Raw genomic sequence first — 25,545 nt, 5'->3', positions numbered from 1 at the left:
ACCACCACTGCATTATTTCACTCTTGAGAACTGCTTTCACTACATACCTATTAACAAAAAAGGTCTGACACTGCATGACAGACCAGATTCAAGAAAACCTGTGGATGCTGACTCATTTAACACATTCTCAGGCACTTAGTAGTTTAAATCCATTGTCTAATAAGCTACTTATTTCTTTATATATATTAAGAGGTATGGCCAGCATGCATCTCACATGGCAGCCACAGATACTAAGGAAGAAATAAAAGACAGCTGGTTCTACCCTATGCTTTACCCTCTAAATTCAGTAAGTTTCTGATAACAAGGCCCGAGAGGCATTCTAACTACTAAAATCCAGTCCTGATTCAAGTAATCTGCAGAAATTCTGAGGATAAGTAACTAAAATAAAATCTGTCATACACGACCTTGGTTAATATCACTTGTGTGTGAGACTTCACTCTTATTCAGGAGTTTTTCAGTCTCTATAATTAGGTTTATTTATCTTCCTGCAGTACCAGTGCTCCAAAAGCCTTTGGACTAAGCAGTTTGTTGCCCAGGCCACTTGAGAACAGAGTCAGGCTCAGGCATTTAACTAGCCACTAAGAGCCCTAACCACAAGGTAATCTGATGCACTTAGAATTCAAGGCTACCAAACCTAGTATTTATGAGGAGACAGGGAGAACATCCGTGTTTAGCTTAGCCCCAAGATTACTGTTTCACTTTTAAGACATTACTAAAAATCCAGGTGGAGACTGACACCTACTCCAGGAGGGTCTGTGACTTGCTTTCACTGCACTACACTGACACATCTTTTTCAAAGAGAAGGGGTGCACCTGTTGATGAGTATCGAGTGGTAAGAGCTTTGGATCTTCTGCCAAAGTTTTAGATTTGCTCTGTATGAGCCTACAATGTATTTTAAACTGTTACTTAAAGAAAAAAAAAAATCTTCACAGTCCCGCTATTTTATGTTCTACCCTAAGTTTAAAACATTATCTTTTTGAACCAACTACATTCTCTAAAACAGTAAGCGCACAGTGACAGGCATTTTAAACAAGTACTTCTTATTTATTCACAATTTAGATAAAGTTTAAGGAAAGACAAAGGAAATACAAAGGACAACATCAAAATGAAAAGGAATTTTAGTGACCAAAGTGAGTTTCTACAGCCAGTGCTCTCCATACGTTTCAAAATGTTATCCAGCCACTGCAGAAGCAGATTTCAAATAAAACCCATAACAAACCACTATGACTATTCCCTTTGAAATTAAACTGGGAATGGAAGTTAGCCACAAACCACCAAATTCTTTCAGTTTCTACTTAAAGCCACATTTATCTTTTACAAGATGGATTCTGCAATATATTTTCAAGTAGCATTTTTCATTTTGTCTGAGCTCTGCTATAAAAAAAGTCAGTGTCAACCTGTGTAACAAACCACCTTTTGATCTTGCTTGTGGAATATGCACTCAGAGCAGTGTCACACTTGCAGCTTGGAGGTATCCTTGGAGATACTGCAACGCTTCTGCATTCAGACTAGTGCTCAGCATTGATGGAACCTTAAAACATATGACAGAGCAGAAGTGTCAATGCCTGCACACGTTATACCACTGCTACATCCTGTTACCACTGTGTCAACACATGGTACAAAGTCAAACAACATCCTGAGAGCAGCAGTTTTCATTGTGAAAGCAGCTGCTGGAACTGCAATTCCTGATGCTGACAGTTTTATGTACTGCTTATCTGAATCACAAGTGGAAGAGTAAGGAGACCCTTCTGTTATTAAAGCAGATATCTTGATGCAGCAAACATCTGATCTCTCAGGCAATCTTTACTTACCAAAATCCTGAACAAAGCAAAGACACCAGGAGTTAAAATATTTAACTGTAAACCTAACTTGTTTAACATGAGTTGCCTGAATTTCCTGAGTACATAGAACTGAACTGGAGCCAAGGGTTAGCTATATACTGACAAGGCTACATTTTAATTTAAGAAATGGCATATTTAAGCATATTGCTAAATGATGTGAAAACACAGCCTAAGGTTACTAGGGGGAAAAACTTACAAAAGTTATAATTCATTCAATAGTAACAGAGCATTAGCTTACATCCTGGTTATGACATACTTCATTTCACTGCTTATCAGGCATTAGCAAGGAGACCTGACCCCACTATCCAAACAGCCTTTCTGCCCTGCAGAATTTCACATTAGCAAGCCATCTATAAAAGTCACCTACCCTGCCTGGGCACGCTGTAGACAGTTTGTGAAGAGACTGTGCCAGATGGATCCTAGGATTGTTCACCATTTGACCTACAGGATCGTGTTCTTTTTTTCCAGCAAAGGCCAGCTGAGAGAATGCAGTCTGATATCCTGGAGTATCTTCTATGTCAATGAAATGTTCTTCATCAGGGATAGTGTCATCCTCAGGCAGTTCAAAGAGGCCAATGAGGGCCTGCAGCAAAGGAGTCCTATATGTAAAGAGAGAGGGATAAAATTGGAGTGCTTAAAATACATTAGGATAGGGTATATTTTACAAGAATGTTCACATTGCTTGGAACCCTTCAAATTTAGCCCTTGCAGGTACTTGCTTAGCTACTAAAATCATAACTGCCCAGTCTGAGCTGGACTTGAAAAAACTGTGGATCTGTTTACTTTATAGGCATAATGTAGGTGTTCATATTAAAAGCATGAACAGTGTATTTACTTTTGATCAGGTCAAATTGTCATGAATCGTATCTAAGAAAAGCCATTACTTGATGATCACAGAATCCTTTTGGTTGGAAAAGACCTTTATCTAAGCATATTAAAAAGAAAATTTTAAGTTCTCATTCAGGGATTCAGTTACTGCCATTAAATGCAAGCTACCTGGCTACTGGACTGGCTTACAACCTTCACAGGTTGCTTTCCCCAAAACTCTACTGTGTAGCTAGGATCTTACAGCCTCTCTGTCAAGCTATAAGTATACTCAAGTCTCCTGACTAGTAGAACAGTTATAAATCCAAACTGGGCCTAGCTTTTCAGAAAGAATACAAGCTAACAGAAGTAGTGTATTTTCTTACATGCACTTCAGGCTAGCCCAGTCAGTGCTATCCTCATCAGAAAAATCTCAAACCAGCTCTGGCATGTGCTTTGGAAACACAGTTTTTATTTGTTAAGAGGAAGTGGTATGAAAGGCCTGAAGAAATCACAGAACCCTAGAATCCCAGAACAGCTTGGGTTGGAAGGGACCTTTCAAGGTCAGCTAGTCCCCCTATAGTCAGTGAGGGTATTCTGATGATAGCTCACATTTTCAAAAGGAAAAAAAATCAAATAGCTCCACTAACAGAATTTGAAGAAGTGTTCCACCTACCACAGCTTGGTGTACTCAGTGTCCATCATAGGAGGACATTCTGTTAATATTTTTGTAATGCCAACAGCACAGATTTTCTTTTCAACTTGTCCAGACACTTTCTGGATTTCAGGAATGATAATTTTCTCCAAAACCATTCCAAACATCCTATTATGACATGAAACAAAAAATGAATAAACAAGTATACAGAAGTTTTAGAAAGCCTTATCAGCCTTTTGGTGACAAAAGAAAATCAGAAACAAGAAAAGCAGGTAATTTGTTAAGATGCTGCCCTGCTACAGTGGACACCTAGTAGAAATTTGAGCACACAAATTTTTCACAAAGGGAAAAGATTAAAAACTCTCTCCTTTTTATGACCCCCTTAAGAGATTAATATCTTGAACCAGCAATAAGGAACTTCTAGACAAAAATCAACCAACTACATTAAAAGAAACTCTTGACTACTCAAATTAGGGACACATGCAGTTTGCAATTTTAGCTGACAACTAAAGATGACAACTGATTCCTACTTTAAGAGAATAAATTACACAGAAGTATTAATAATAATGATCACAATAACAGCAACAATAATAAGATAAAAAATAATACTAACTTTGGCTGTATGCTGTCAAATATTTCCTGCAGAGCTAAAGCCCCATATTTTATGCAGTACAAGTTAATGAAGACTAGGAAACCTGTAACAATAACAAGAAAAAGGTCAAATGACAACTCAAGATGAAAAGAAAACAATAGCTTTAGAGTCACCAGCAAATACATTCTAACAAGTTTTTCTAGGGGGCAGAAACAGCAACCTTTATCAATGTTCAGCTTCAGTAAAGTTCATTAACTTGCTACCCGGAAGTTTGCCTAAAATCTGCTGAGTTTTTCATGCACCACAACACAGAGTTAAGACAACCAAGAGAAGATGCTGTCCTTTTTCCCCTTATAGCAATTATAAATCATTAGAAAAGCCATTTGCAAATTTTTCAGGTTAAAGACCAAGAGAATTCTTCGATGTTCTTAGTCAAAAACTTCATGCAGTGCAATTTTTCAGTTCAGTCATGAATCCCTCTGCGTGCCCTTTCTACCAGAGCACAGATGCAGTGCATTAACAGCACCATTTGCATTTTCTTTGCAGAAGATCATTATAAGGAATCCCATCATTCTTGCTCCTATCAGGTGGCATTAATCAGATTTTATAGGATTAAATAATAGATACTTCATCATTTGTGTAGTGATAGTATCATTAAAATAATTTAATCAGTATGAAATAATCCTTCTGTTGCAGCAGGAATAAGCAAAATATGTACTCCAATAATTCAGGACAGCTTTGCTAATTTAACATAAAACCTTATCAATAATTTCAGTCATATTAAGGCAGGACACAAATGCACACTGTATTTAGCAGTAATAACCCACAACTACATGTAACTGAAGGAACTGTGGTCAGAATCACTGCGCTGTGTGGAGTGGAAGCTTGCCACAATTAGCTGAAGATTATATGCAGCCACTTTCAGATTATTAGTGATACCACACAGAGTAAGAAAGTGAAAGGAATGAACAGCTCTCTTATTTTAGTTCCATTCCTTCAGCTTTCATGAAATAAATGTCAGCTGCTGTGGCACGTGCCCTAGATGCCAGCCTAGATGCAGCAAGTCCCTGATGTTGGGTCATTAGTATCCCTTCACCCTCATAGTCACCGGACGCAACGGGATACTCAGTACAGCTGCATGGTCTAACCTGGTGGCACCACCAGTGCTAAAGCTTTTCATATAGCAAGGAACTTACTTTTAATAAATTTTGTTGTTTTGGAATTCTGAAGTCTTTGGAATAGTAGAATGAAGATTTGTTTCCTGTACTGGTCAACTGATCCACTGGAAATTTAAAAGAATAGTTACTCAGTTCATGCTAGGATTTTATTACTTCATAGAAAGCAAGTGTAGAATTGTTCACTTCTATTTTACTGATAAATGTGACACTTTTTTAGTAGTTAAACATTCATTAACTAGGAAGTGTTCAAACATATCCAATATTAAAGTCTACAGACTTTAGTTTGGAATGTAATTTCAACTCATACTCACGGAGGCATGTGCTCTATAATACTGTTTAGAAGATAGAATCCTTGATGGTCGTTAGCTTTAGAGGCAATCAACTTCTGGAACACGCCCAACAATCCAGGCTGCAAGCAAAGCAAAACCAAAACTCTATACAAGAGTTCTTCATATGTGACCTACCATTTAAGTGACCCTGCCCATTTAAGACATACACCAAGCCGAAAGCTTCTACAGTAAACCTAAACCTGTGGTTAAGGACAAGGAAGACAGATTCTATCAGAAGCAAATGATGTTCCTTTAAACGTTAACTTTGAGCAATGAACACCAAAGCAAATTTGAACATGCACATCTGCCTCATCAGCAGCATTGTCTAACCAAGTCTGACTCTAGCAGACCATGAAGCAGAAGCATCAGAAGCATGCAGAATAAATCTCTCACTGAATTCTCTAATCCTCAGTTCTCCCAACATTTTGGCTTCTCCTCATTCTCCTCAAGACTCAACAGAAGTTTCTGAACAGAACCTCAGAGTTTTCCTGATCCACAGTGTTCAACATGAGGCAGACAGGAAAGCTGTGGAAGCTTTTCTGCTCACGGAAACTACATGCAGGAATTTTCCATGTTCATTGACAAAAGGACGAAAACCTCAGATTTCTCACACCCACAGAACAGCAAAGCATCCCCAAACCCTGCATTCACAGTACGTTTTGTCTTTCTACACAGGCACCATTGAAGTACAAGCACAAATTCTGCACAAACCCAGTCATTCAGTAAAAGTTCCCCATCGTTTTTCATCTTGAATCAACACGTCCAGAGGCAGACACTGTGACTAAACACAACTTACAATTTTGTCAGCAGCAGCACTTGCTATTGTATTGGCTCCCCGCTCTAGATAAGCCTGCAGGAGTCGGACCAAAGGAGGAATGTTTCCTGTCCTTTCCCATAACACTGGCTGAAGTAGATGAGGAAACAATGCCATGTAGGATGATGGGATTTCATTTTTATGCATTTCTAGAAGTAGGGACATCACTTGAAACACATATGGAATGAATTCTGGAAAAGAGACGATGACATTTCAGTATCAAGCAAATACAGTCACTGTCAGTTCCCAGGAACCATGTATCTACTGACTGAACTGTATGATATCAAAAAGATTCCAACAAATAAAACCTTGGAGAAAGGTATCACTTCTCACATTTAATTATTCCAAAAATGTCCAAGCATTGTGTATGTCAGTCTTCTATTTCCTCTATTTGTTCATGTTTCAGAAGATGGAAAACAAAGCAACTTTTATTATAATAAGAGTAACAAAAGGCTTTGCAGTAGTCATTGTCAGGTATTTTAAAAACACAGTTTGTTTTACAACTAAGTTAATACAGTTGATGTACCCCATGGAACAACCCAGATATTTCCTACAAGTTTTTAATTAGGACTGTGAACATGCTGCATTCTCACTTCAATTTCCTGTGTTACAGAAAAACTGCCATGAGGTAAATCACTTATAGTAGAGAGAGAGCACAAGCACTTACTGATTGTCATTTACCTTGCACATCATTCTGTAGTATCTCCGTGAACACCATAAATAAAGCCTCTTCAAAGCTTCCAACTGCATCAGGGTTTGCTTTGCATGTTATCCTTATTGACAAGCATATTGATTCGAACATGTAATGGTTAAAGTGAGGTTTGCTTGGATTCTAGAACCAAGTTACAAACAGATTTATCAACCCAATCTTGCAGCCAAGTCACTCGTACAGCAAAATAGGTTTTTATAGATTTCTTTAATCTGTATTGAAGTCTAAAAAAAGCAATCGGGAATGAGCATGCTTATAACTTATTTATTAATAAGCTAATTCAATCAATTCTGTAGATAAAAGCAAACACAAGAATCTTTAAAGCATACAGGAGGGGTGGTTTTCCAAAATACTATGAAGAGAAGCGTTTTCCAGAAGCTCTACATAAACAACAAAGATGTTAAAGTATCTGAAAAATGGACAATCCTCTTCTTTTTCAATCCTGAACACTTCTTATGCTCTGTAGCTAAGTTTTAACTAAACATAGTAAAAGTTTTTTGGGATAGTTGAAAGTGTTCTAAAGCATTCCCTAATGTCAATGTTCAGAATATTAGCCCAGCCTGAAGAAAAAGATTATAGAATTTTACTCTCCAAAAGTAGGAAGATAATTTAATTTAAGCCCACATTTCTGTGCCTGAATTTAGTATTAGCCTCAGAAGCTTCATGGACAGAGAATAAAGGAGTTGGGAGAAAAACAGATTACTCTAATGGTGGCCTCTGCACAAGGAAACATTTATATTGGAACAAACTAGTGCTACAAAAAGATTTCATATGCTGTTTCCAAATTTCAGATGAGAGCAGGGGAGAATGATTTCCAAGTACTCCTCAAAGAAAAATGGTACTTCACTGAAGGTTGCTTTAACTTATTTTAGTCAGAAAATCTGACCAGTTTACAGTATTCTCACAGAACACAAACAACAAGGCATACATAATCTTTAGAGAGACTGCTCTGAAACGAAAAGAGTGAACATTTTGCTCAACAGCCTGTTTATTTACCTTACTGACAGCCAGCAGTTTCTGTGTAAGTTGTGTGATGACAGAAGGGATGTATGGAATTATGGATTCTTGTAGCAGAGAAAAACTCCTCATGATGGCTGCAAATAAATTGAAAGTATTATCTTCTGGAGACAAATATAACATTTCTGTCATCCACCATATGCTTAAAACCTTTACCTTTTACTACTAACTCAGATTTGCAGCAAGGAAGAGTAGCTGCTGGAAGAGCAACCAATCTATAATCATGACAGAGCATAAAGCAAAGCCTCATTGAACCCATTCTGTAGATGGAGCACAGAAGAACAAGCAACTTTGCAAAGACCACCATGTATCCCGTCTCAAATCGTGGTGTACTATTACTCACAGCCCACTCAGATCTTCTGCTGACACTGCTCAGGTCCTGACTCCAGGTGCTACCATTTGTGAAAGAGCTTGTCACAATGCCATTATTTTTAGTGTCCCTCTTTGGCACCATAAACTTAGTCAAAGATGACTTAATACAGCTTGGTAAATGACTGCAGGCTGTGCATAACTCTTTAGCAAGTTTGTATAAATGAGGTTTTTCAAATCAAAAGGTTAGTACCCTGTAATTCTAAGCCTTTATCTCAAGTTAGAAAAGGTAGCCTTGTATGCAGAACTCAAAGCCTTTACCTTTCATAATGTATTCATTTTCAGAGGAGCCCGGAAGCGTCAGAGCTTTAAAAAGGTTTGTCAATAGCACTTCTACAAATGGTGCCATTTCTGCAGCTGTAATGCTGTTAATCAAAACAGTAAGAGAGTCACAAACTTCAAGCATTTTACAATACTGCAAACTAAGAAATAAAAGATATTTCTCATCCTTAACAGACAAAACCTATGTAGCAATGCCTTTATTTCTGCTGGAAAACTTACAGGGTAGTATTATTTGTCCCTCTCATGGTGAACAGTCTTTCAAGAGCATGGGCTGCATAAGTATGGACCACAATACTTTCTGCTTGTAGATGATTGATTAAGAGAGGAATAGATACCAACAGTTGTTCTTTAGGTACCTACAAAAATACAGCAACAAATTATACATGTGTTACATGAAAATACAGATGGTTCCACACTAGAGCAAAACCACTGAGAGTATGAGCCACAAACTGGCAGAGGAAGAAATCTTAGAAGGCTCCTCCAGTTGCTAAATCACACCTTGACAACTAAGAAGCACCTGTTTCTGTCATCTCTTCTGTATTTCCCCCAAACATCAATGTTACAATGGACAGACAGTAAGTGCATATATTCTTTTTCCATTTTACCATGTCTTAACAGGCAATTAAAAAATATCAATCTTAAAAAAAAAAAAAACCACCCACACAGATTTTTAATAAGAGATAAATAAATGTAGTCTAAAATTTAGAAGTAACACTATCTTTTCTCACTGCATGTCACAAATCAGAAAAGACAAAGAACGAAGTTGCTGAACTCATTAACAACTACTACGATGGTAGGAGCAGTCAAGTATATTTAGACTCACATTCACTTAAAAGAAGCCTGAGTATGTCACAGAACTAAGCATGCTAAGATGTTCACTGCTCCCAAAGCATATGGATAGCATATAGACTACATGTTAATTGGATATTATTTATAACAATATCATTTACTTGCAAAACTAAAATTTCAGCAAGAAGTGTTAGATATGACTATCAAACACCTGTTGAGTTAACATATGGCCAAGTAAGATATAAATTAGGCTTGGCAAGTACAAAGTAACAAACTACAATATGTTTTAACCAGAAGAATAAAAGAAAAACTTACTTGGTTTCTAAAAATCATGATATATTTGATACCATCTGCTTTTAGCACAGGGAATTCATTCACTGCAATAGAAAAATATGCAAATCTTATTGCTACTTTTCATATCACATAATGTCACCCTTCTACATAGTATAAGCATGATTTTTCCCCTCCAAAACAATACACACAATATTTTTCTACATTGCTTAGTTCCTGCATTTCTGTATGAACACTGGAAGACAGACTGTCACTTCTAGGTACAAATCACACCCCAGCACCATTAAATGTCCAACCTTTTCACCTATTTCCCCTTCTGGCTCAAATGTTAGCAGTATCCAATTATATATTCCAAGACAACCCACTATGTTCCAAATGTCATAATTGTTGAAGCACAAAATAAATGACATGGGTTAAATCCAGACATCTGTAATCTCATCAACATGGGCTGATACAGGCTCTGACCCAGCCTGCAAGGCTCTAACTTCCCAGGGGTTTGTATAGCATAGAAGATTGCGTAAGGTCTCAAATACAGAAACATAATGACTTTGATTCAACAAGTTTAAGCATGTAGCTGATAGCACCCATGTGTGTGTGTGTGCTTTGGTCTTGCAGATAGCATTGTGGCAATCCACTTTTGTTTAAAAGCTCAGCCATGGTCAGGCAAACAGATCTGAATTACTTCCCATGGGCCAGGTGTCTCAGGAGTTATGATATACGAGCACCTCGAGAAACAATGGTCACTAGCAGGGTTCTACATATAAGACCAAAAATTTCATACCCAAATTATGGTAACTTACCACTAGCAGACTTTAAATCAGGCTGAATGTGATTCACAAAGAATTCTGTCAGGTTGACAAGTTCATTGGCTTGTGTTATTCCATGCTAGAAAAACAAAACCCAAAACCAACTCTGTTTTTACATGTTGATGTTCAGCTACTCTTAGTACTCATTTTTAAAGTGCTTTTAATAAAAGGAATTAAAGTGTGCATGCACGTGATGGGGTTTTTGAAAATGGATCTTTAGCAGAGCCATCCGATTCCTTCTTCTTAATGTTTCAGCTCTGGCACTACTGAGGTTCAAAGTTATCAGCTCTGAGTTGAATAATAAATAGCCTGTAACACACTAATAATTAACCACCATCTTAGATAGAAAACACCAGCATCTTACTAACTTGGTACCTTTGTGATAGTCCTTTGACAAAAGTTTAGTATCCAAATTCCAATTCTGAATTAGAGCAGCAAAAGAATGACTGAAAGTTTTCTTTTATGAAAAATGCAACTAAATTTTGAAACAGCATTTTCAGATGGATGTTTATCAGTCAAGTGTTGTAACTGATGTTATCCCCATATTTATATTTAAATATAGCACCTGAAGAGATGTGCAACTTAGCAGATTTCTAATTGCTAGGAGACTGGTTCCCACTACATATCACTATTACCAGCAACTGCTCTGCAGTGGCACACAGTCAGAGTCTCAGGAAAGACTGAGAGCCTTCAGCAACACTGCACAAAGATACTGTATAACATATTTTACTGTGTTTGCCTCAACTCTGGCTTGTAAAGCTACAGAGATCTGAACTGCAATACACTTTAAATACTTACTAGTACATTAAAACCTTTCATACAATGGTACTGTTTCCAAAGTCTAGTTGAGGTGTGGCCTTCCAGTGTATCCAGCCAGTTAGCTGCTTTCCCCCAGAGATCCATTTCCAGCCATCATGAGCATGCACGTGCCATTTCCAAACCATAAACACTCAACGACCAGGAAACATTGGGAAATGCACTGAGAAGAACTGTAAGAGTCACTTAGATTCCTTCTAGTCTGCTTGACACTTCTAATCACGTTTTGCAAAGCTGAACTGGGTCTTCCATGGTTCAGTACTACTGAAAAGCTCAGAGGTTCTCAACCCAAACTCATGTTGCTGCTTCACACATGCTAGTAAGACCTGCCAAAAGGTCACATGTGGTTGTTGACATTGCCCAGCCTACCCCAAGATCAGATACCACCAAATTACCACCTGTTATAGCGTTATGTAATGGTGTACAGTAGTTTAATGCTGTAATCTCACCAGCATTAAACTACTACAAATGCAGTTACTGCCATTCTGAAGCAGCATAAAATGAACTGCAGTCCTCACATACACTGTAATACTTGAATGCACATGGATTAAAAGGAAGAGAATGTAAAAGTACCTTCTGTGTCTGAGCTTTGGATGCCAAAGACGTAACAAGGTAAATAGCTGCATCTTTGTGCTTCCAGTTAACAGATGGATTCTTTGCATATTCTTGCAGCATAGAATTAACATACCCAGAAAAAATCCCTGTCACAGGTCCTTCAAAAAATTTGCACAAGCCTCTGACTAGATCACAAGCTGCTCTGCGTCTGGTGTCAATATCTGCAGGAGGACCAAAGATTCTTTAGATATGAGAAAGTACACAGCTTTTCATATTAATAAACAGAATAAACAACAAAATAATGATAATAATCAACAATAATATACAGCTTCTTACAATATAGCCATACCTTATGTTAATTATTTCAATCCTCCCCACTGGAGCACAGGAATACACTTGTGTCTTTTACTATTTGTACACAAAAAGAAGAATGGACACCTTCCAATACTGCATGTGCAATGACAGGGTTTGCTGTCCTCTAAAGAAAGGTGCAGAAATCACACAGGGGGAAGCTTTTCACCACCTTGACATTTATGAACCCACGCATACTGGTCTGGTTGGGAGGGGGTTAATTTTCTTCATAGCAGCCCAGATGGTGCTGTGTTTTGCACTGGTGACTAAAACTGTTGGTAACACCCCAGTGTTTTGGCTGTTGCTGAAGAGTGCTTGCACAGTGTCAAGGCTTTCTCTTTTTCTGTCTTCCCAGTGAGTAGGCTGGGGCTGGGCAAGAAGCTAGGAGGGGACACAGTGTGGATAACTAACCCAAACTGACCAAAGGGATATTCCACACCATGTAACATCATCCCCAGCAATAAAAAGCAATGGGAGAGGGCTTTTGGGGAGGCAGATATTGCTCAGGGACAGGCTGGGCACTAGTCTATGTGTGGGAGGTGGTGAGTCACTGACTCACCACCTCCCCCCACCTGTCCTCTTTCTTTCACTTAAAACTGTCTTTATCTCTCTGTCCAGGAGTCTTCTCACTTTCACTCTTCCTGTTCTCTTCCCCATCTCACTGCAGAAGGGTGGGGGGCAAGCAAGCTGCTGTGTAGTGCTTGGCTGCTGCCCCCCACACCAAATCTGTGCATGTTTGTAAAAAAACCCAAATATAATCCTGTAAAAATTCTTTGTTTCAAGTAAGTAAAAAAAAAAAAAATAATAAAATCAGCTGGCCTTTAATACAATATACTAACAGAAGGGAGAGAAGGAAAATAAAGCAAGTCAATTTAAATGCAATAGAGGACATTCCTAAAGTAATCAATGAAAAACATACAGTTCTTGCCTCAATTCTCTTAAAAGCAGAAATAGCTAACAAATAAAAGCTCTAGGAACACCTGAAATGCAGCCAATCCTGGGTAAGAATGATAAAACGTTTGCCCTCCCCTGCCATTCTTAGTTCTATTAGGAATTGTCAGTTGGTGAAATGTCAGTGCCACAGAACAGCACATACAGAACCCTCATACAGATCTAGGTTTGGACCATTTGTGCTCTGAACTAGCTCAAGACCAGGCAGCTACAATCAGAAAAATCAAGCAGCTCTGTTACTGTACTGCTTTGAACAGTGTCGGTGTACAAGGGCTGGCAGGTGTCCAGCTGGTTTGAGCACAGCTTTGTATGCAACACCAGTGAGAATTGCAGTTTAAACATGATAGACTACTAAATACAGGCAGTCTTTCCATGTTATTTAAAACTCTACACATAGGAACTAAATACACAACTGTGGCTACTCTTCAGCATTGACTTACAGGCTATATTTGCTGAAATGGATATGTGTGAAGAGCAGAAGACAAACCAATCCAATCAATTTAAAAGCCCTATAAAAATATTGCCCAGAACAAAAACCCACTGTGATGGGCATATTGTGACAGTAGACATGCTAAAAAACTGGGTAAACTCTCTTGGTGGGGGGAAAACTTCCCAATTTCAAAAATAAGTTATAAAAGCTTCGGTAAAATGCTACTGCTCTTTAGAGCTATATTTAAACACCAAGTATTCTTAGTATAAATCAGTGGATTACCAGATCCTTCCAAATCCCTTCTTATATATTCTTCAGAATTATCTTCAAATGCTTCTTCATCGGCCGCTGAAAAGATAAAATGCAACAAAGTTTAAATATTGAGCTCTCTAGTCTCTTTTTTTAAGGTAAAAACATGTATTTGCAGCTTGCTATTTTTTTCCAAGTATTCTTTATAGCTTTAAAAAATAATCAGAAAAATCCCGCCAGTCCAGAATGTTTAGCTTGTTCCTTTCATACTTGTGAGTTGATGTACTCCTGATTTAAAAAAAGACAAAAAAAGACAAGACATATAAAACACTGAACTGTATTTAAAGAGGCTTCCAGAGTCAAAGACGTAGAGAGAAGCCTCTTATCTCTGCAATACATCTTCACCCTGTTTTATACACCTATGTCAATATAAGCCCAACAAAATGTGGAGAAATAGGCACTACAATTTAGCAGGCCTCATATTCATGCCTAAATCAGACTCTTTGAATTACTTTCTTAATCATGAAACGTGAAGTTATTGTTGGCACATGACCTAACTTCCTGCATTTTTCCAATTTGAGATTCCAAAGAGACATAAATATTATTACATGTGTTCACACAGTTCTTCCAAAGCCCACAGAAGAGCAATCTGTTGTAGGAACTTGGAATTTTAAACTAGCACTTAAATAAACAAGAGGTAATTTTCAATACTTCGTCCTGCAAAGCAAAAGATTATTGTAGTTACAGCTAGATTTTATTGTCTTTTTGAAAGATGAAAAACATTACCTCTAAATTCCATATTGGGTACAATAACTTTTTCACAGATGCTTGTCAATGTATTCTGGTCTTCAAACAGATGCTTGTAGTGTGGTCTCTCACAAACTGAGGCCAGAAACTGGATTGCATTACTAACCAGCTAGAACAACACAAACAGAACACACACAGCTTTAGCAGGACTGACCGATTTGTAATTCATTATTAAACTCGACAAGGTCAGTTTGTAACAACTTACTAAGTCGTATTTCACTTCCTGGCCTGTGGTTACTAACAGATTCCAGATTGCTGTTACAAAACGTGGTAGGTAGGGCTGGAATTCTTCATCATATTTTTGAGCATATAAAGCAGCATTATCACAAATTTGTGATTTCAAGAGCTCCAGTAATCCAGCTTCCTCTTCATCCTCACATAAAACAAAACAAAGAACTTAAGCATCCAAACTTCAACACTATTTAAATATTCCAAGTATCGACAGATCTGAAGGATATATTTACACAATTATTTTACCATGTTCTAAACAGCTGAAAGAAATTACTCTCACGTCCCTAGAATGGCTGTATTTTGCTGATTTGTAGTGGAACTGCAGTGTGAGTTATAAATCATACATACATTTCATATGAAAGCTAAACCTGATAAAGTTTGACATAAAATTAATTTACAAATGTAATAGGAAAAAGACAACGCAAGACATTGAAAAAATGTGCTTAGAAAGCATTGCATCTTACTACTTCAAATTGGAACAGTTGTAAAAATAGCTCACTCCCCTTTCCCACACCAGCAGAGATGCCTGTGAAACCACAAAGGAAAAAAATCCCAAACACCATTCCAGTAGTGTCTCCCCTCCCTCTCTCCAATCCCCATCTTTCAGTTTTAATGCATATCATTTCTTGACTCAGTTCACTGACAAGAACAGAGAAAAGAGCAGCAAAACTACTTTCAGCAGCAGCATTACCCTAAAACAACCGTGAAACTCTTAGCACAGGATACACTTCATGTGCCTCCCTGTGCCTACAGAGTTTCTTGGGCTCCCTCTTGTGGCAAGTTATTGCAGTGTAGCTGTAGATCAAAATTCAGAATGCAGAAAGCACACATAAAATGTTAGCTTCGATGACTTAGTATCACCTATCATCCACTAAACTACCAATTCCTACAGTTAGACAAAGACAGCAGATGCTAAAGTACTTTGGGCTGCCATGTCTTCTATCCTTTCATCTGCAGCTGTTTCAAGCTCTTTAAGACACCCTGTTTTCTAGAATTCACTGCATGAACTAGCTGAAAGGTATAGAAAACCTGGGTGCTGCGACTCTCTAATGAACAGGTTACTTCAGCAGATGTCCTTCAAAGCTGATGAGCATCCATAATTTGCTTTCTGTGCACAGCTGGATATACCTGCATCTGAGATACAACTTCAAGAACTGCACCTCAAATTTCTTAGACAACTTCTCTTAAACTCAACTTCCTTACAGTTGACCCAACAAAGAAAACATTGCACTGTTCAGAGTCAGACCTAAGTTTTCAGTCAGCCCTCTCCACCACACAGATGCAAACCAGGAGCTTTACGCAGTACTTACATCAGTCTGCAAAAGTTTATTATCTAAAGTTAAAAGACTATGAAAATTTGTCATCCATGTTTCCATGTTATCTTCAAAAAACTCAGGAAGATCCTGCAAAGGAAAAGCATAAATCAATGTATTAATTTCTGTTTGCAATCTTAGATAGCATAGCTACATAGTAAGCAGTGTGTATCCACCTTTTAATTTACTGAGGAACAACAAAGTATGGAAAATAATCTTCAAAATGAAACACTATCCTTTTCCTCCTCTCAAATGAAAACCCTCCAAAGAGGTTTTGGAAAACCCTATTTCCAAATAAATTAGTTGCTTACACTCTACACAGCCTACAGTTTTCTAAAGAAAGAACCTTATTGCCTCTTACTCCAAGAGCAAGAAAGCACGACTCTCTCTCAGCTCCAACTTGCTCTTTTGCCTGCTATGGAAGCACAGCCCAAGCAATCAAAGGCATGATCATCACACTTTACAGACTCAGGTTTGTGTTGAGATGTTGAATAAATGTTACCTTAACGCCGATTTTTACTGTTTTTTTGATATAGTGTATTTATTTAATAATGCTAGAAATTTAGATCTGATTTGAAAACAAAAAAACACTGCTACCAGAATTACTTGCAGGGTACGGAGCTACTAGTTTTAACTGAGTTCCTATCAGTACAGATGTATTTATAAAGAAGCACAGTGAGTACAAGCTAAGGCATTTGAGTTCTCACTCTCACAGCTCACTCTTACTGTAAGAGCTACCCATACAACACCTCCTTGCTATGACAGGAGTTTAGACTCTCTTGAACTCATTTAGATAGGGCCAAGCTAACATGTCAGTTAACTCCATCCTTACTGTACCTTTACTCCAGTATTGATGCAGACTGTAAACTTTTATTTTTGGAATAAAGCAGGGCCTTAGAGGCTGCCCTAAGTGGATTCTGTAAGTAAGAGCACAACAACTTTCCGAGATCAAAGCAGAACTATTAGAAGAAGGAGGAGATTCACCTGAAAATTTAAACTGTAGAACAGCTTCGCAATTAGAATGAGAGAAGAAAAGAGAACCTTCAAAGCACTAGCATCATTGGCATGTGTGCTGCAAAGTTCAATAGTTGCCTAGAAAAAGACAGAAGATTCAGTCAGGTGACACATTGTCAAGAGGTACTGAAAAGTGTAATGTAACTTTTCTTTTTAATTTGAAACAGAAAACACAGTTCATTTTCCTCCCCCTATCTGTCCTTCATGACTTTAGCTTGAACGTCATGAAGAGTTTCAAAGCAACTGTTCTCAAATTTTCATTTTACAGACATGCACAATGAGCAATTCACAGTGTTCAACTTGTTTTAGAAATGATTCAACAAGAAATACCTTGAAGAGATTTGTCAAGGGCAAAGCAAAGGCATCAAGGACAAGTTTGATCTCTGACCATAATTCATTTGACTTAAATTCATGGCGGTACCTGACAAATGAAAGAGAAATACAGCAAAAATGGAATACAGCCCTCACATTTCTTATCCAATTAACTTGCATGCAATTAATTCTTTCCTCTGAACCTTGAAAAAAATACTGTCAAGTAAACAAGATCTAAAAAGCATAGTTCAAGATCAAAGTGTACATTTTGACAACCACTTAAAGTGTTATTACAACGTCAATAAGCGTAAGAAGCAGCCACAGCTGCAGACTTTGTAGATCTACAAAATCAAGTCTAATGGTAAAAACTTAAGAGTGGAACAGAACTTTTACAATCCATGTATTAACTCCCTGACTTCCATTACCTTTTAAACAAAGAGTGAGCAGTGCGAAGGACTCCATTAATGACGTGGAAGTCTCCGCTTTGGAAGCGATTCACCATTTCTGTCAGCAAGTCTGGCCATTTCTGAGGGAAGTCTTCCCGACCAATAATACTAATGGCATCACTTAACTGGGAAGGAAGCACAACCATTACATGATTTAACAGTGAGTAGGCTCCTCACTACAAAAGACACAACAGTTGTGGCAGATGTTGCAAATATCTGAAAAAATGCTTCTTTTAGCGGTCAGATTAATAAATCGCTAGGTTAGAGATCTACTTCTTCCCAGTACAAATAAATTTCACTTTAAATTCAATGTGTACACACAATATCCCTTGCTAGAATTACTATATTGAACTGCCTAATACTAGAATTCAGCTGTTAAGAGTATAAAATAATTCCCTGTAAAAAAAAAAAATACCAAAAAATGAAAGTACTGTTAGAAGCAGCTATAACATACTACCAAGATATTTGGATTGAGATGACCTCATTAGTAAGGGAATTGAGCTCTGCCAATAACCACAGCCTCTAGACGTGCTTAAAACACTCCAGAAGTCTGATGAACACAACCAGAAATGGACATGTTACCTGCTTTTGAATTTGTTCTGGGCTGCTAAGCATCAAGGGCACTATGTTGGCTTTAATGGCTATCCTGTCTGATTCACAGATTTTGTTCGGTTCATCCTCAACCTAAAATTGAAAGAATAATTGAGTTATGCACATATCAGTACACTCCAGACAACAAGAGATAGTTAGCATTTCAGAAACCATTTGCTTATACTGATTTATCTAACTGTTACACTGTTAAAGAAACTAAGAGATCTGTTAGAGATATTCCCTACAGTGAACCTGTAACAGTAGTACCTGAAAAGAGCTGAAAGAAATTGCATCTTTGTGTAGAACCCTGAACTAGCTTTTTCTCCTTTTCCAATACTGACTCCTCCAATCAGCAATTCAGCAGTAGTTAAGGGTGGCTGCACACACCAATAATATACCTATGTTTAACCAACAGTCTCTTCTTCCACCACACCAAATCACATCTCTGTCCTTACTTCTGCCAACCTCAAAGACTTATTTTCTGCAAGCTGTCTCAAGCCATACTGTCTAGAAACCGTACATGAAGATGCAGGTTACACAGTTGAAACTGCAACATTGACTTTAAGAGCTATCCAATCAGTTCAAATTATCAATTGGGTCTGAATCTAGTCAGTCAGTAGTGCCAAGTGGCAGTAAATAACAAAATTTCTACTAAAGATATGAAATAATGTTGCTATTGTCCAGTGACAGTAGTGATAGTAACAGACTGTGATGACAGCACTGAAATTCAGAAACCCATACATTGTCCAGCAATTCAGTGGTAAGCACCTTCAGAGAGTAATTCAATGATCTTAAAATGCCTTAAACCAGATGGCACTACCACCCTCCCTCATCTTCCCTTCATCACCTTCTCATAAAATTAGCCACTTCAAATTTAAAGTTATGCTGACCTGTAGCCCCAGTCACTCCCCAGGGCTCAGTCCTGTTTAGTATCTTTATCAACAATCTGGACAAGAGAATTGAGTGCACTGTCAGGAATTTTGCAGAGGAGACTAAGTTGGGTGGGAGTGTTGTTCTGCTGGAGGGTAGGGAGGCTCTACACAGGGATCTGGACAGGCTGGATCAACAGACCAAGGGCAATGCCATGAGGTTCCACACAGCCCTTGCCAAGACATGAAAGGCACCACACAGATAAGTATTCTGTACATGTTTAAAAATTGATCAGAAAAAACAAATTCCTCCTTCACTCCTGAAGTGCCCTGTACATCTGGCTCTCCAGGCTCACCAAAGTTCTTGAAGAGGCAAAACTGTTCTAATTCCACAGTTCTATATCAGTCATGTTCAAGGCTGCTAGATTAAACCACGTGATCCAGGTAAGTCAGCCTTATAGCTGTATTTTCTGTTCATACAGCTGCCCTTGAAATGCACACTAATTTTGGACAAAATAATGTGGCTTGAAGCCACATAGCAATCATAACAGCCCTCTGGATGCATTTTCTGCATAGCATCTCCACCTACGCCCAAACAAAATCTCATCCTGAATGACATCAGCAATCCATAAAAACAAAGCCACTTAAAGATTTTTCTGTAACATTATTTCTACTTACAGTACACTACAAATACAGATGCAGTTTGGGACAAATGACTGCTAACACACTACTACAGAAACAAAGTTACAGAAAGTGCCAGACTAAATGAGGTGAGCTTATTAAACATAACCAGATGTAGGACTGCTATCACTTAGTGTGAAGGGAAAAAAATCCCATGCATATTTGTAAATAGATATCAGCTAAGATGTAATGATTAAATACTACTCAGCTTCCCTGTAGTAAAGCAATATTATACATTTGATACCTATCAGATACAATAAATATTTTCAGTGAGAAACAGTATATGCAGTACTAATTAGAACCTCTCTTCACTGAAGGACTTGAGCTTTCAAATGTAATACTTACTAACATAAATTTCATGAATGCTGTAAGCTCTGAATCAAAAATGGTTTTGAGCCCTTCAAAACAAAGGATAAAATGGGATTAAATAGCAACAGTTCTATTTGCTGTCTACAAATACCTGTGTTAAACTGTCAAGGCCACTGAAATAAACTGCCCCACACCACTCTATGTCCCAGGAGCACTCAGATGAAAAAGAAGCTCGGATCATCACTTTCAGCTGCAGTGCTGGCTTGGATCAGTTTGTAACACTATGACAATAGGGACAGGCCACACTGCCCAGCCTGTGTGTACAAACATAGCTATTTTAGTTTAAATACTACTAGTTAAATGAGCCTTAAATACTGTGCTTCTGCAAAATATGAATAGAAACTATTTGTTCATCATTTTATCGCCCATCTCTTCTTCTTTTTAATATAATTTACTCTAAGGTCCAGGTTTTAGGCCCTCATCAGTAAATTACACCCTGTCATTGTTCTCCGAACGATCTCAGAACGACTCTTTCACAGATTACAGACATACACCCCTTCTTCAAGGTTACTTAAGAATACCTTATTGTACCTTAAAACAGTTATTCAATTTTAGCACAACCACTAAGCTGGATACCTACAATTCTCCAGTTCCTTTTGATGTAGTTCTTGAAGGTTACAGATGCACAAACTTTGATGACATTTTCTTGTGATTTCTCCAGCAGTGTTAAGAGTAACAAGGGATAATTCTGGCTTCCTTCAACTGACTCCAGAAACTTCTCCGCTGTAAGAGAATATACCAAGGTTAGCAAAAGCTCAACTGATGTTTCCAATGGGAACAAGTGTCTGTTTAAAATAACACATGAACACTTTCCCAGAGTTTCACAAGGACAGAAACACAAAACAAGTCTGACGAAAGGTATTGCAGCTTCTTTAACACCAAGCTCTTTCAATGCTTCTGCTGCTAACAAAACTTCTCAGTTCAACGCAGGATGGTGAAATATTGCCTCCTCGTGGCTTTTAAAAGCCATAACCTGCTAGAAGTAAATCCTGCTTTAATGTGAACAACAACACTGTTTTAAATAACAGTACCAAAAAAATCACCAATACAGGAAAACAAAATTACAAAACCCAAACTGAACAGATTTACAACCATCCTTTTGTTGTTCTTTTAAAAACATACTGAGAGCTTCTGCAAAGAGGTTATTGCATAGAGTCTCTGAAGTTTGCTATACACAGACAAAGGAGCCAAGAGAGTGAACTTTTTGGGGGCGCTTCTGAGAATCACTTACCAGGACGCCTTATAGCAGGATCTGGATCTAATGTTTTCTTCAGATACTCAGTTAAAGTCTGTAAATTGGCATCACTCAGCTCCATTTTGGCAGAACCTAAAACCCACAAGTAGTTTTTTGATGTTAAGTACAAATCAGAAAATCCATCCTGTAAGCTACACACGTAGACCTGGATTCCACAAAACACGCACATCAGCTCTGACTACACCTCATAAAGTATGGTCCTACTTCATGCACTTCACTCAATAAAACAAGTAGGGTGCACCAAGCACAAAACATTCAATTTCTTCAAATCATGGAACTGTTATTATCTTGTTTATTGAAACTAAGCTCCTAGAACAGGATCACACATTCAGCTAACCAAGAACCAGATACAGCCCAGAGATGATCTCTTGCCCTTTCAAGACAACAGCTTGAAAACAGTTTGGTTTTGCTTTTGAGAACTGTTGCCAGCTCCAAAAACCTGTTCTGGTTGAAAGAGCTGCGCAGTCCTGCCCTGTGTAACTGTAAACAGAACAACTATTAGTCAAGATTTGTTTAAAAATAAATACTTTTTTATGAGAGAAAAGTCTCAACAGAAAATTAATTTCTTATAAAGAGACAAAATACTGTGCAAAGCCAGAGGGCTTGTCCACTCTGCAGAATTAATTTAGATTGGGGTGGGAGTTAAATTTAAATGGCAATACTTATTACAGAATAACCCTGTGCAATAAGTCTAAATTATTCCTCTCTAGTAATCCTCCCACACATATGCTCATACTTACCACTGCGATATATTAACTTTGCAGCTTTAATTGAAATAATTAAAACTACAGTAACATTAAAAAGGCAGCAAGACACACTTTAACGGACATGTTGCTGCTCAGGGTGTCATGATCCATTCTTACCACCACCAGCAGCACAGCTCACTCACTCCTGAAGTAATGGGAAAGCAAAAATTTCCGTTTCTGTTCTGGAGTTTCTAACCAGTAAGACAGACTGAAATTTGTCTGTCCCTCTTCAGATTTATCTTGATTATCAGCATGATAAATACAGTTTCTATTTAAGCACACATGCAAAGGTATTGAGTTTCAATGACACCATTTTTATTTAACTACATCTACATCATTGAAAAAGACAAGAAGTTTCCTCTTGTGTTAGATCAGTAATTGAGATTCCAATGTGTTTTTCAAAAAAACTCTAAAAATTCACCTAAAGAGTCCTGCCCCACGTTTATCACTCCCCTGCCCTTTAAGGGGTTTACTCATCTGTAGTCTTGCTCACATCAACCAACAAAAGCCAAATAAAGTACTGCAAAAAGCAAACAGCACCAGCAATAGCTGGCTCTTCTACCTTACAAAATGGCCTCATGCATCATTATGATGATGTTGAAACTAAATCTTCTATAATTAAAAAAATCTGCTCCAGGGAATTTGTAGGGTTGAGGTGTAAATCTGTGCAGAAATCATTTACAGAGACTAAACTCGACTCAAATGGGAAACCAAACTGGAAGAGGAGACTGACAATCTTGAGTGGCCTTTTACAAATACCTCACACAATCTGTAATACAGGGTTCTATGTAAAAGCACACCTCAAGCTGTGTGTTTACTTTGAAGGCCAAATGCAGACATCTGAATCTTCTACTCATTCCATCACACAAAAGGATGCTTTCACTTGCTACCTAATTAGTCTTACTTCTTTCTCTTCCTCTAGTTATCGATTTGTTTTTCACTATAAAAAAGTGGTGGTACTTGCCAAGGTGATAGGATGCTTTTTGCTGTGTTGTGACACATGCTTCCTTAAGAGAACCCACAGACTATGCTTAATGCATGAACTACTTCAATCACAGTGACAGAATACCAACCTGGCTGCCCTCTGAGCCTTACACTGTGAAGAACTTGATAGAACTGTTCCCGCATTCATTCACAGTATTTACCAAGCAACGTGCACGTCTAAAAACGTTTACGGTCCAGATTTTACAGGAAAAAATGTCTTTACACCAAACCGAGGATCTTTGCACTCACTTGCTACTTCGCCACACCGTAGGGGTCGGCAGACAAGCACGGGAGCGAGTACCCATCACACCCCCCCCGAATGCCCACTCACTTCCCTATCGCCCAAAGGCGGCAGCCCGGAGTTCCGCAGCGGGGACGGGGAGCGGAGCCCTCCAGGCCCAGGCACAGCGTGGCTGTCTCCCGCTCTTACTACCCCATGGGGCCCACATAGCCGCCCTTCAGCGCCGCAGTCCAGCACACCGCGGTACTCCCCCAGCTCCGACCCAGCGTGAAACCACCGGGTGGATTATCCCAGGGACGGGGCCGCTCCGTCCCGCCCGCCGCCAGACTGCACCTCCCCCGCGGCGGCGCTCACGTTGCCTCATGCGGCAGCGGCCCAAGTACGGGACCCGCCAAATGGACCCAGGTGCAGCCCTGCCCATCCCGGCCGGGCCAGGCCGGACCGCGGCGCAGGGTGAGCTGGCGGCCTCGGTGAGAGAGCCCCGAACAGCACCAACGGCCCTCAGACTAACTTGCTCCCCTCCCCCTCCCCACCACCTTCAGACTGGCAGCAGTAGAAGCCAATGAGAAGAGAATGCTGCTCAGTCCCAGGGCCGTGGGCCAATAGCGAGCTGCGGCAGGCGGGCCGAAGCACCCTAGCACGGTGAGCTGCGCCTCTCGCTTGCGCCGCGGGCCCAGCTCCCCAGCCCAGCACGGAGCGCAGCAGAGCGACGGCCAGCTATGGGCCGTACGGACCGACGGGCTGCGGGGCCGCCCTTGCGCGTGCATCGCCGGGCAGCGCGGCCCACCCTCACCTGGCGACTCCCCCCGGCGGCGGCTCCGACAGCTCCGGCTGCACTTCACATTCAAACTGCGGCGAGAGGGCGCGGCGGCGGCACCGTGACCGCATCACGCAGGGCGGTGACACTGTTCGGCCGCCAGGCCAATCAGCGACTCCTCCTTCCCCGACGCACTCCGCCATGAGCCAACCGTGACTGAGATCCGTGCAGGAGAACAAGGGGCCAATAGGTGGGCTCTTCCCACAAGGCGCCGGGGCACCTCCGGGAGCCGCTGGGCCGCAGCGGGAGCCGGGCCATACACGGGGGTAGCCGAGCAGCGCCAGGGGACGACGGCGTAAGGAAGCCAGGACCGGCGTAAAGAGGAAGCAGCCCAAGAACAGGAGCCATTGAGGAAAACAGGAGCATAAAGAGCGGGCCTAGCTTACGCGAACCCAACCCACCTAAAACACCTTGGAAAGAAAAGGCAGAGCAACACTTTTTAAAACTTTATTGATTTACCACTTGATTAAAGCATGGAATATTATAACAGTATTATACATAGTATTTTCATGTAGAAAACTTTACATATTTTTTTTTATATAATTTTGGTATTCTCAAAAATGTATACATCCATGGGGAAGGAATGCTATTATTTAAATTAGTGGTAGTAAATGCACTTAATATGGAGATCTTAAAAAAAAAATCAGGCATTTTAAATATGTGAAAACATATATTTTACACAGAAATAACATTAAAGGTGCTGGACAAACTGAATTTACATACTACATTTCTGACTGAAAAAGCTTAGTTTTAATTTGGACTAAAAGTTATTATTTTTAAATCTTCTTAACAGTAAGACTGAGCTAAAATTTGGGGGGGGGGGGGGCGGCGGTGTTTTTTTGTATTAGTAGATGTTGCTTTAGACTGTCCTGTTTGGAGTTTGCAAAGCGAGATATAAGACTGGTAACAGACCACTGTAAAAATAATTTTCTTGTGCTGTAAGACTGAGTGAACATGAAAGAGGGTTTTTGGGTTTTCCTCATTAGCATCCTCCCCCCTGACTAACTATTTCCTAGAGGGCTCCAAAATAAGAAGTAATAA

At 39.3% G+C, this 25,545-nt stretch overlaps 1 protein-coding gene across 2 annotated transcripts; it reads right to left on the bottom strand.

Moving 5' to 3' along the window:
* Positions 1–1,191: 1,191 nt before the first annotated feature.
* CSE1L (chromosome segregation 1 like) lies at positions 1,192–21,777 on the bottom strand. 2 transcript variants are annotated; one of them, XM_054391770.1, is made up of 24 exons: positions 21,693–21,777; positions 21,042–21,184; positions 18,534–18,635; positions 17,931–18,076; positions 17,524–17,614; positions 17,164–17,271; positions 16,177–16,269; positions 14,841–15,008; positions 14,615–14,744; positions 13,862–13,927; positions 11,866–12,068; positions 10,471–10,555; positions 9,695–9,756; positions 8,810–8,946; positions 8,570–8,673; positions 7,919–8,016; positions 6,895–7,045; positions 6,196–6,404; positions 5,382–5,479; positions 5,089–5,174; positions 3,914–3,995; positions 3,322–3,468; positions 2,209–2,440; positions 1,192–1,531 (listed from the first exon to the last, which is right to left on the bottom strand). In XM_054391770.1, exons 1-24 carry the CDS (start codon positions 21,775–21,777, stop codon positions 1,442–1,444), a joined length of 2,916 nt encoding a protein of 971 aa, XP_054247745.1. In that variant the 3' UTR covers positions 1,192–1,441. The 2 variants fall into 2 exon arrangements, with proteins under 2 accessions (XP_054247745.1, XP_054247746.1); XM_054391771.1 differs by lacking the exon at positions 14,841–15,008.
* Positions 21,778–25,545: the final 3,768 nt, after the last annotated feature.

The sequence above is a fragment of the Indicator indicator genome, chromosome 24, assembly GCF_027791375.1.
Source record: "Indicator indicator isolate 239-I01 chromosome 24, UM_Iind_1.1, whole genome shotgun sequence".
Taxonomy (NCBI): Eukaryota; Metazoa; Chordata; class Aves; order Piciformes; family Indicatoridae; genus Indicator; species Indicator indicator.
Note: the sequence above shows the minus strand (reverse complement) of the source record. Positions and strands in the feature narration are given on the sequence as shown.

Excerpts from the sequence above, each read along its gene's own strand:
- CSE1L (XM_054391770.1), bottom strand. The coding sequence starts at position 21,777 with ATGGAGCTGAGTGATGCCAATTTACAGACTTTAACTGAGTATCTGAAG. Across the intron at positions 18,636-21,041 it reads TCAAAAGGAACTGGAGAATT|GTTGAGGATGAACCGAACAA; the intron begins GTAGGTATCCAG and ends TTTCAATTTTAG. Across the intron at positions 5,175-5,381 it reads ATTATAGAGCACATGCCTCC|TGGATCAGTTGACCAGTACA; the intron begins GTGAGTATGAGT and ends TTAAATTTCCAG.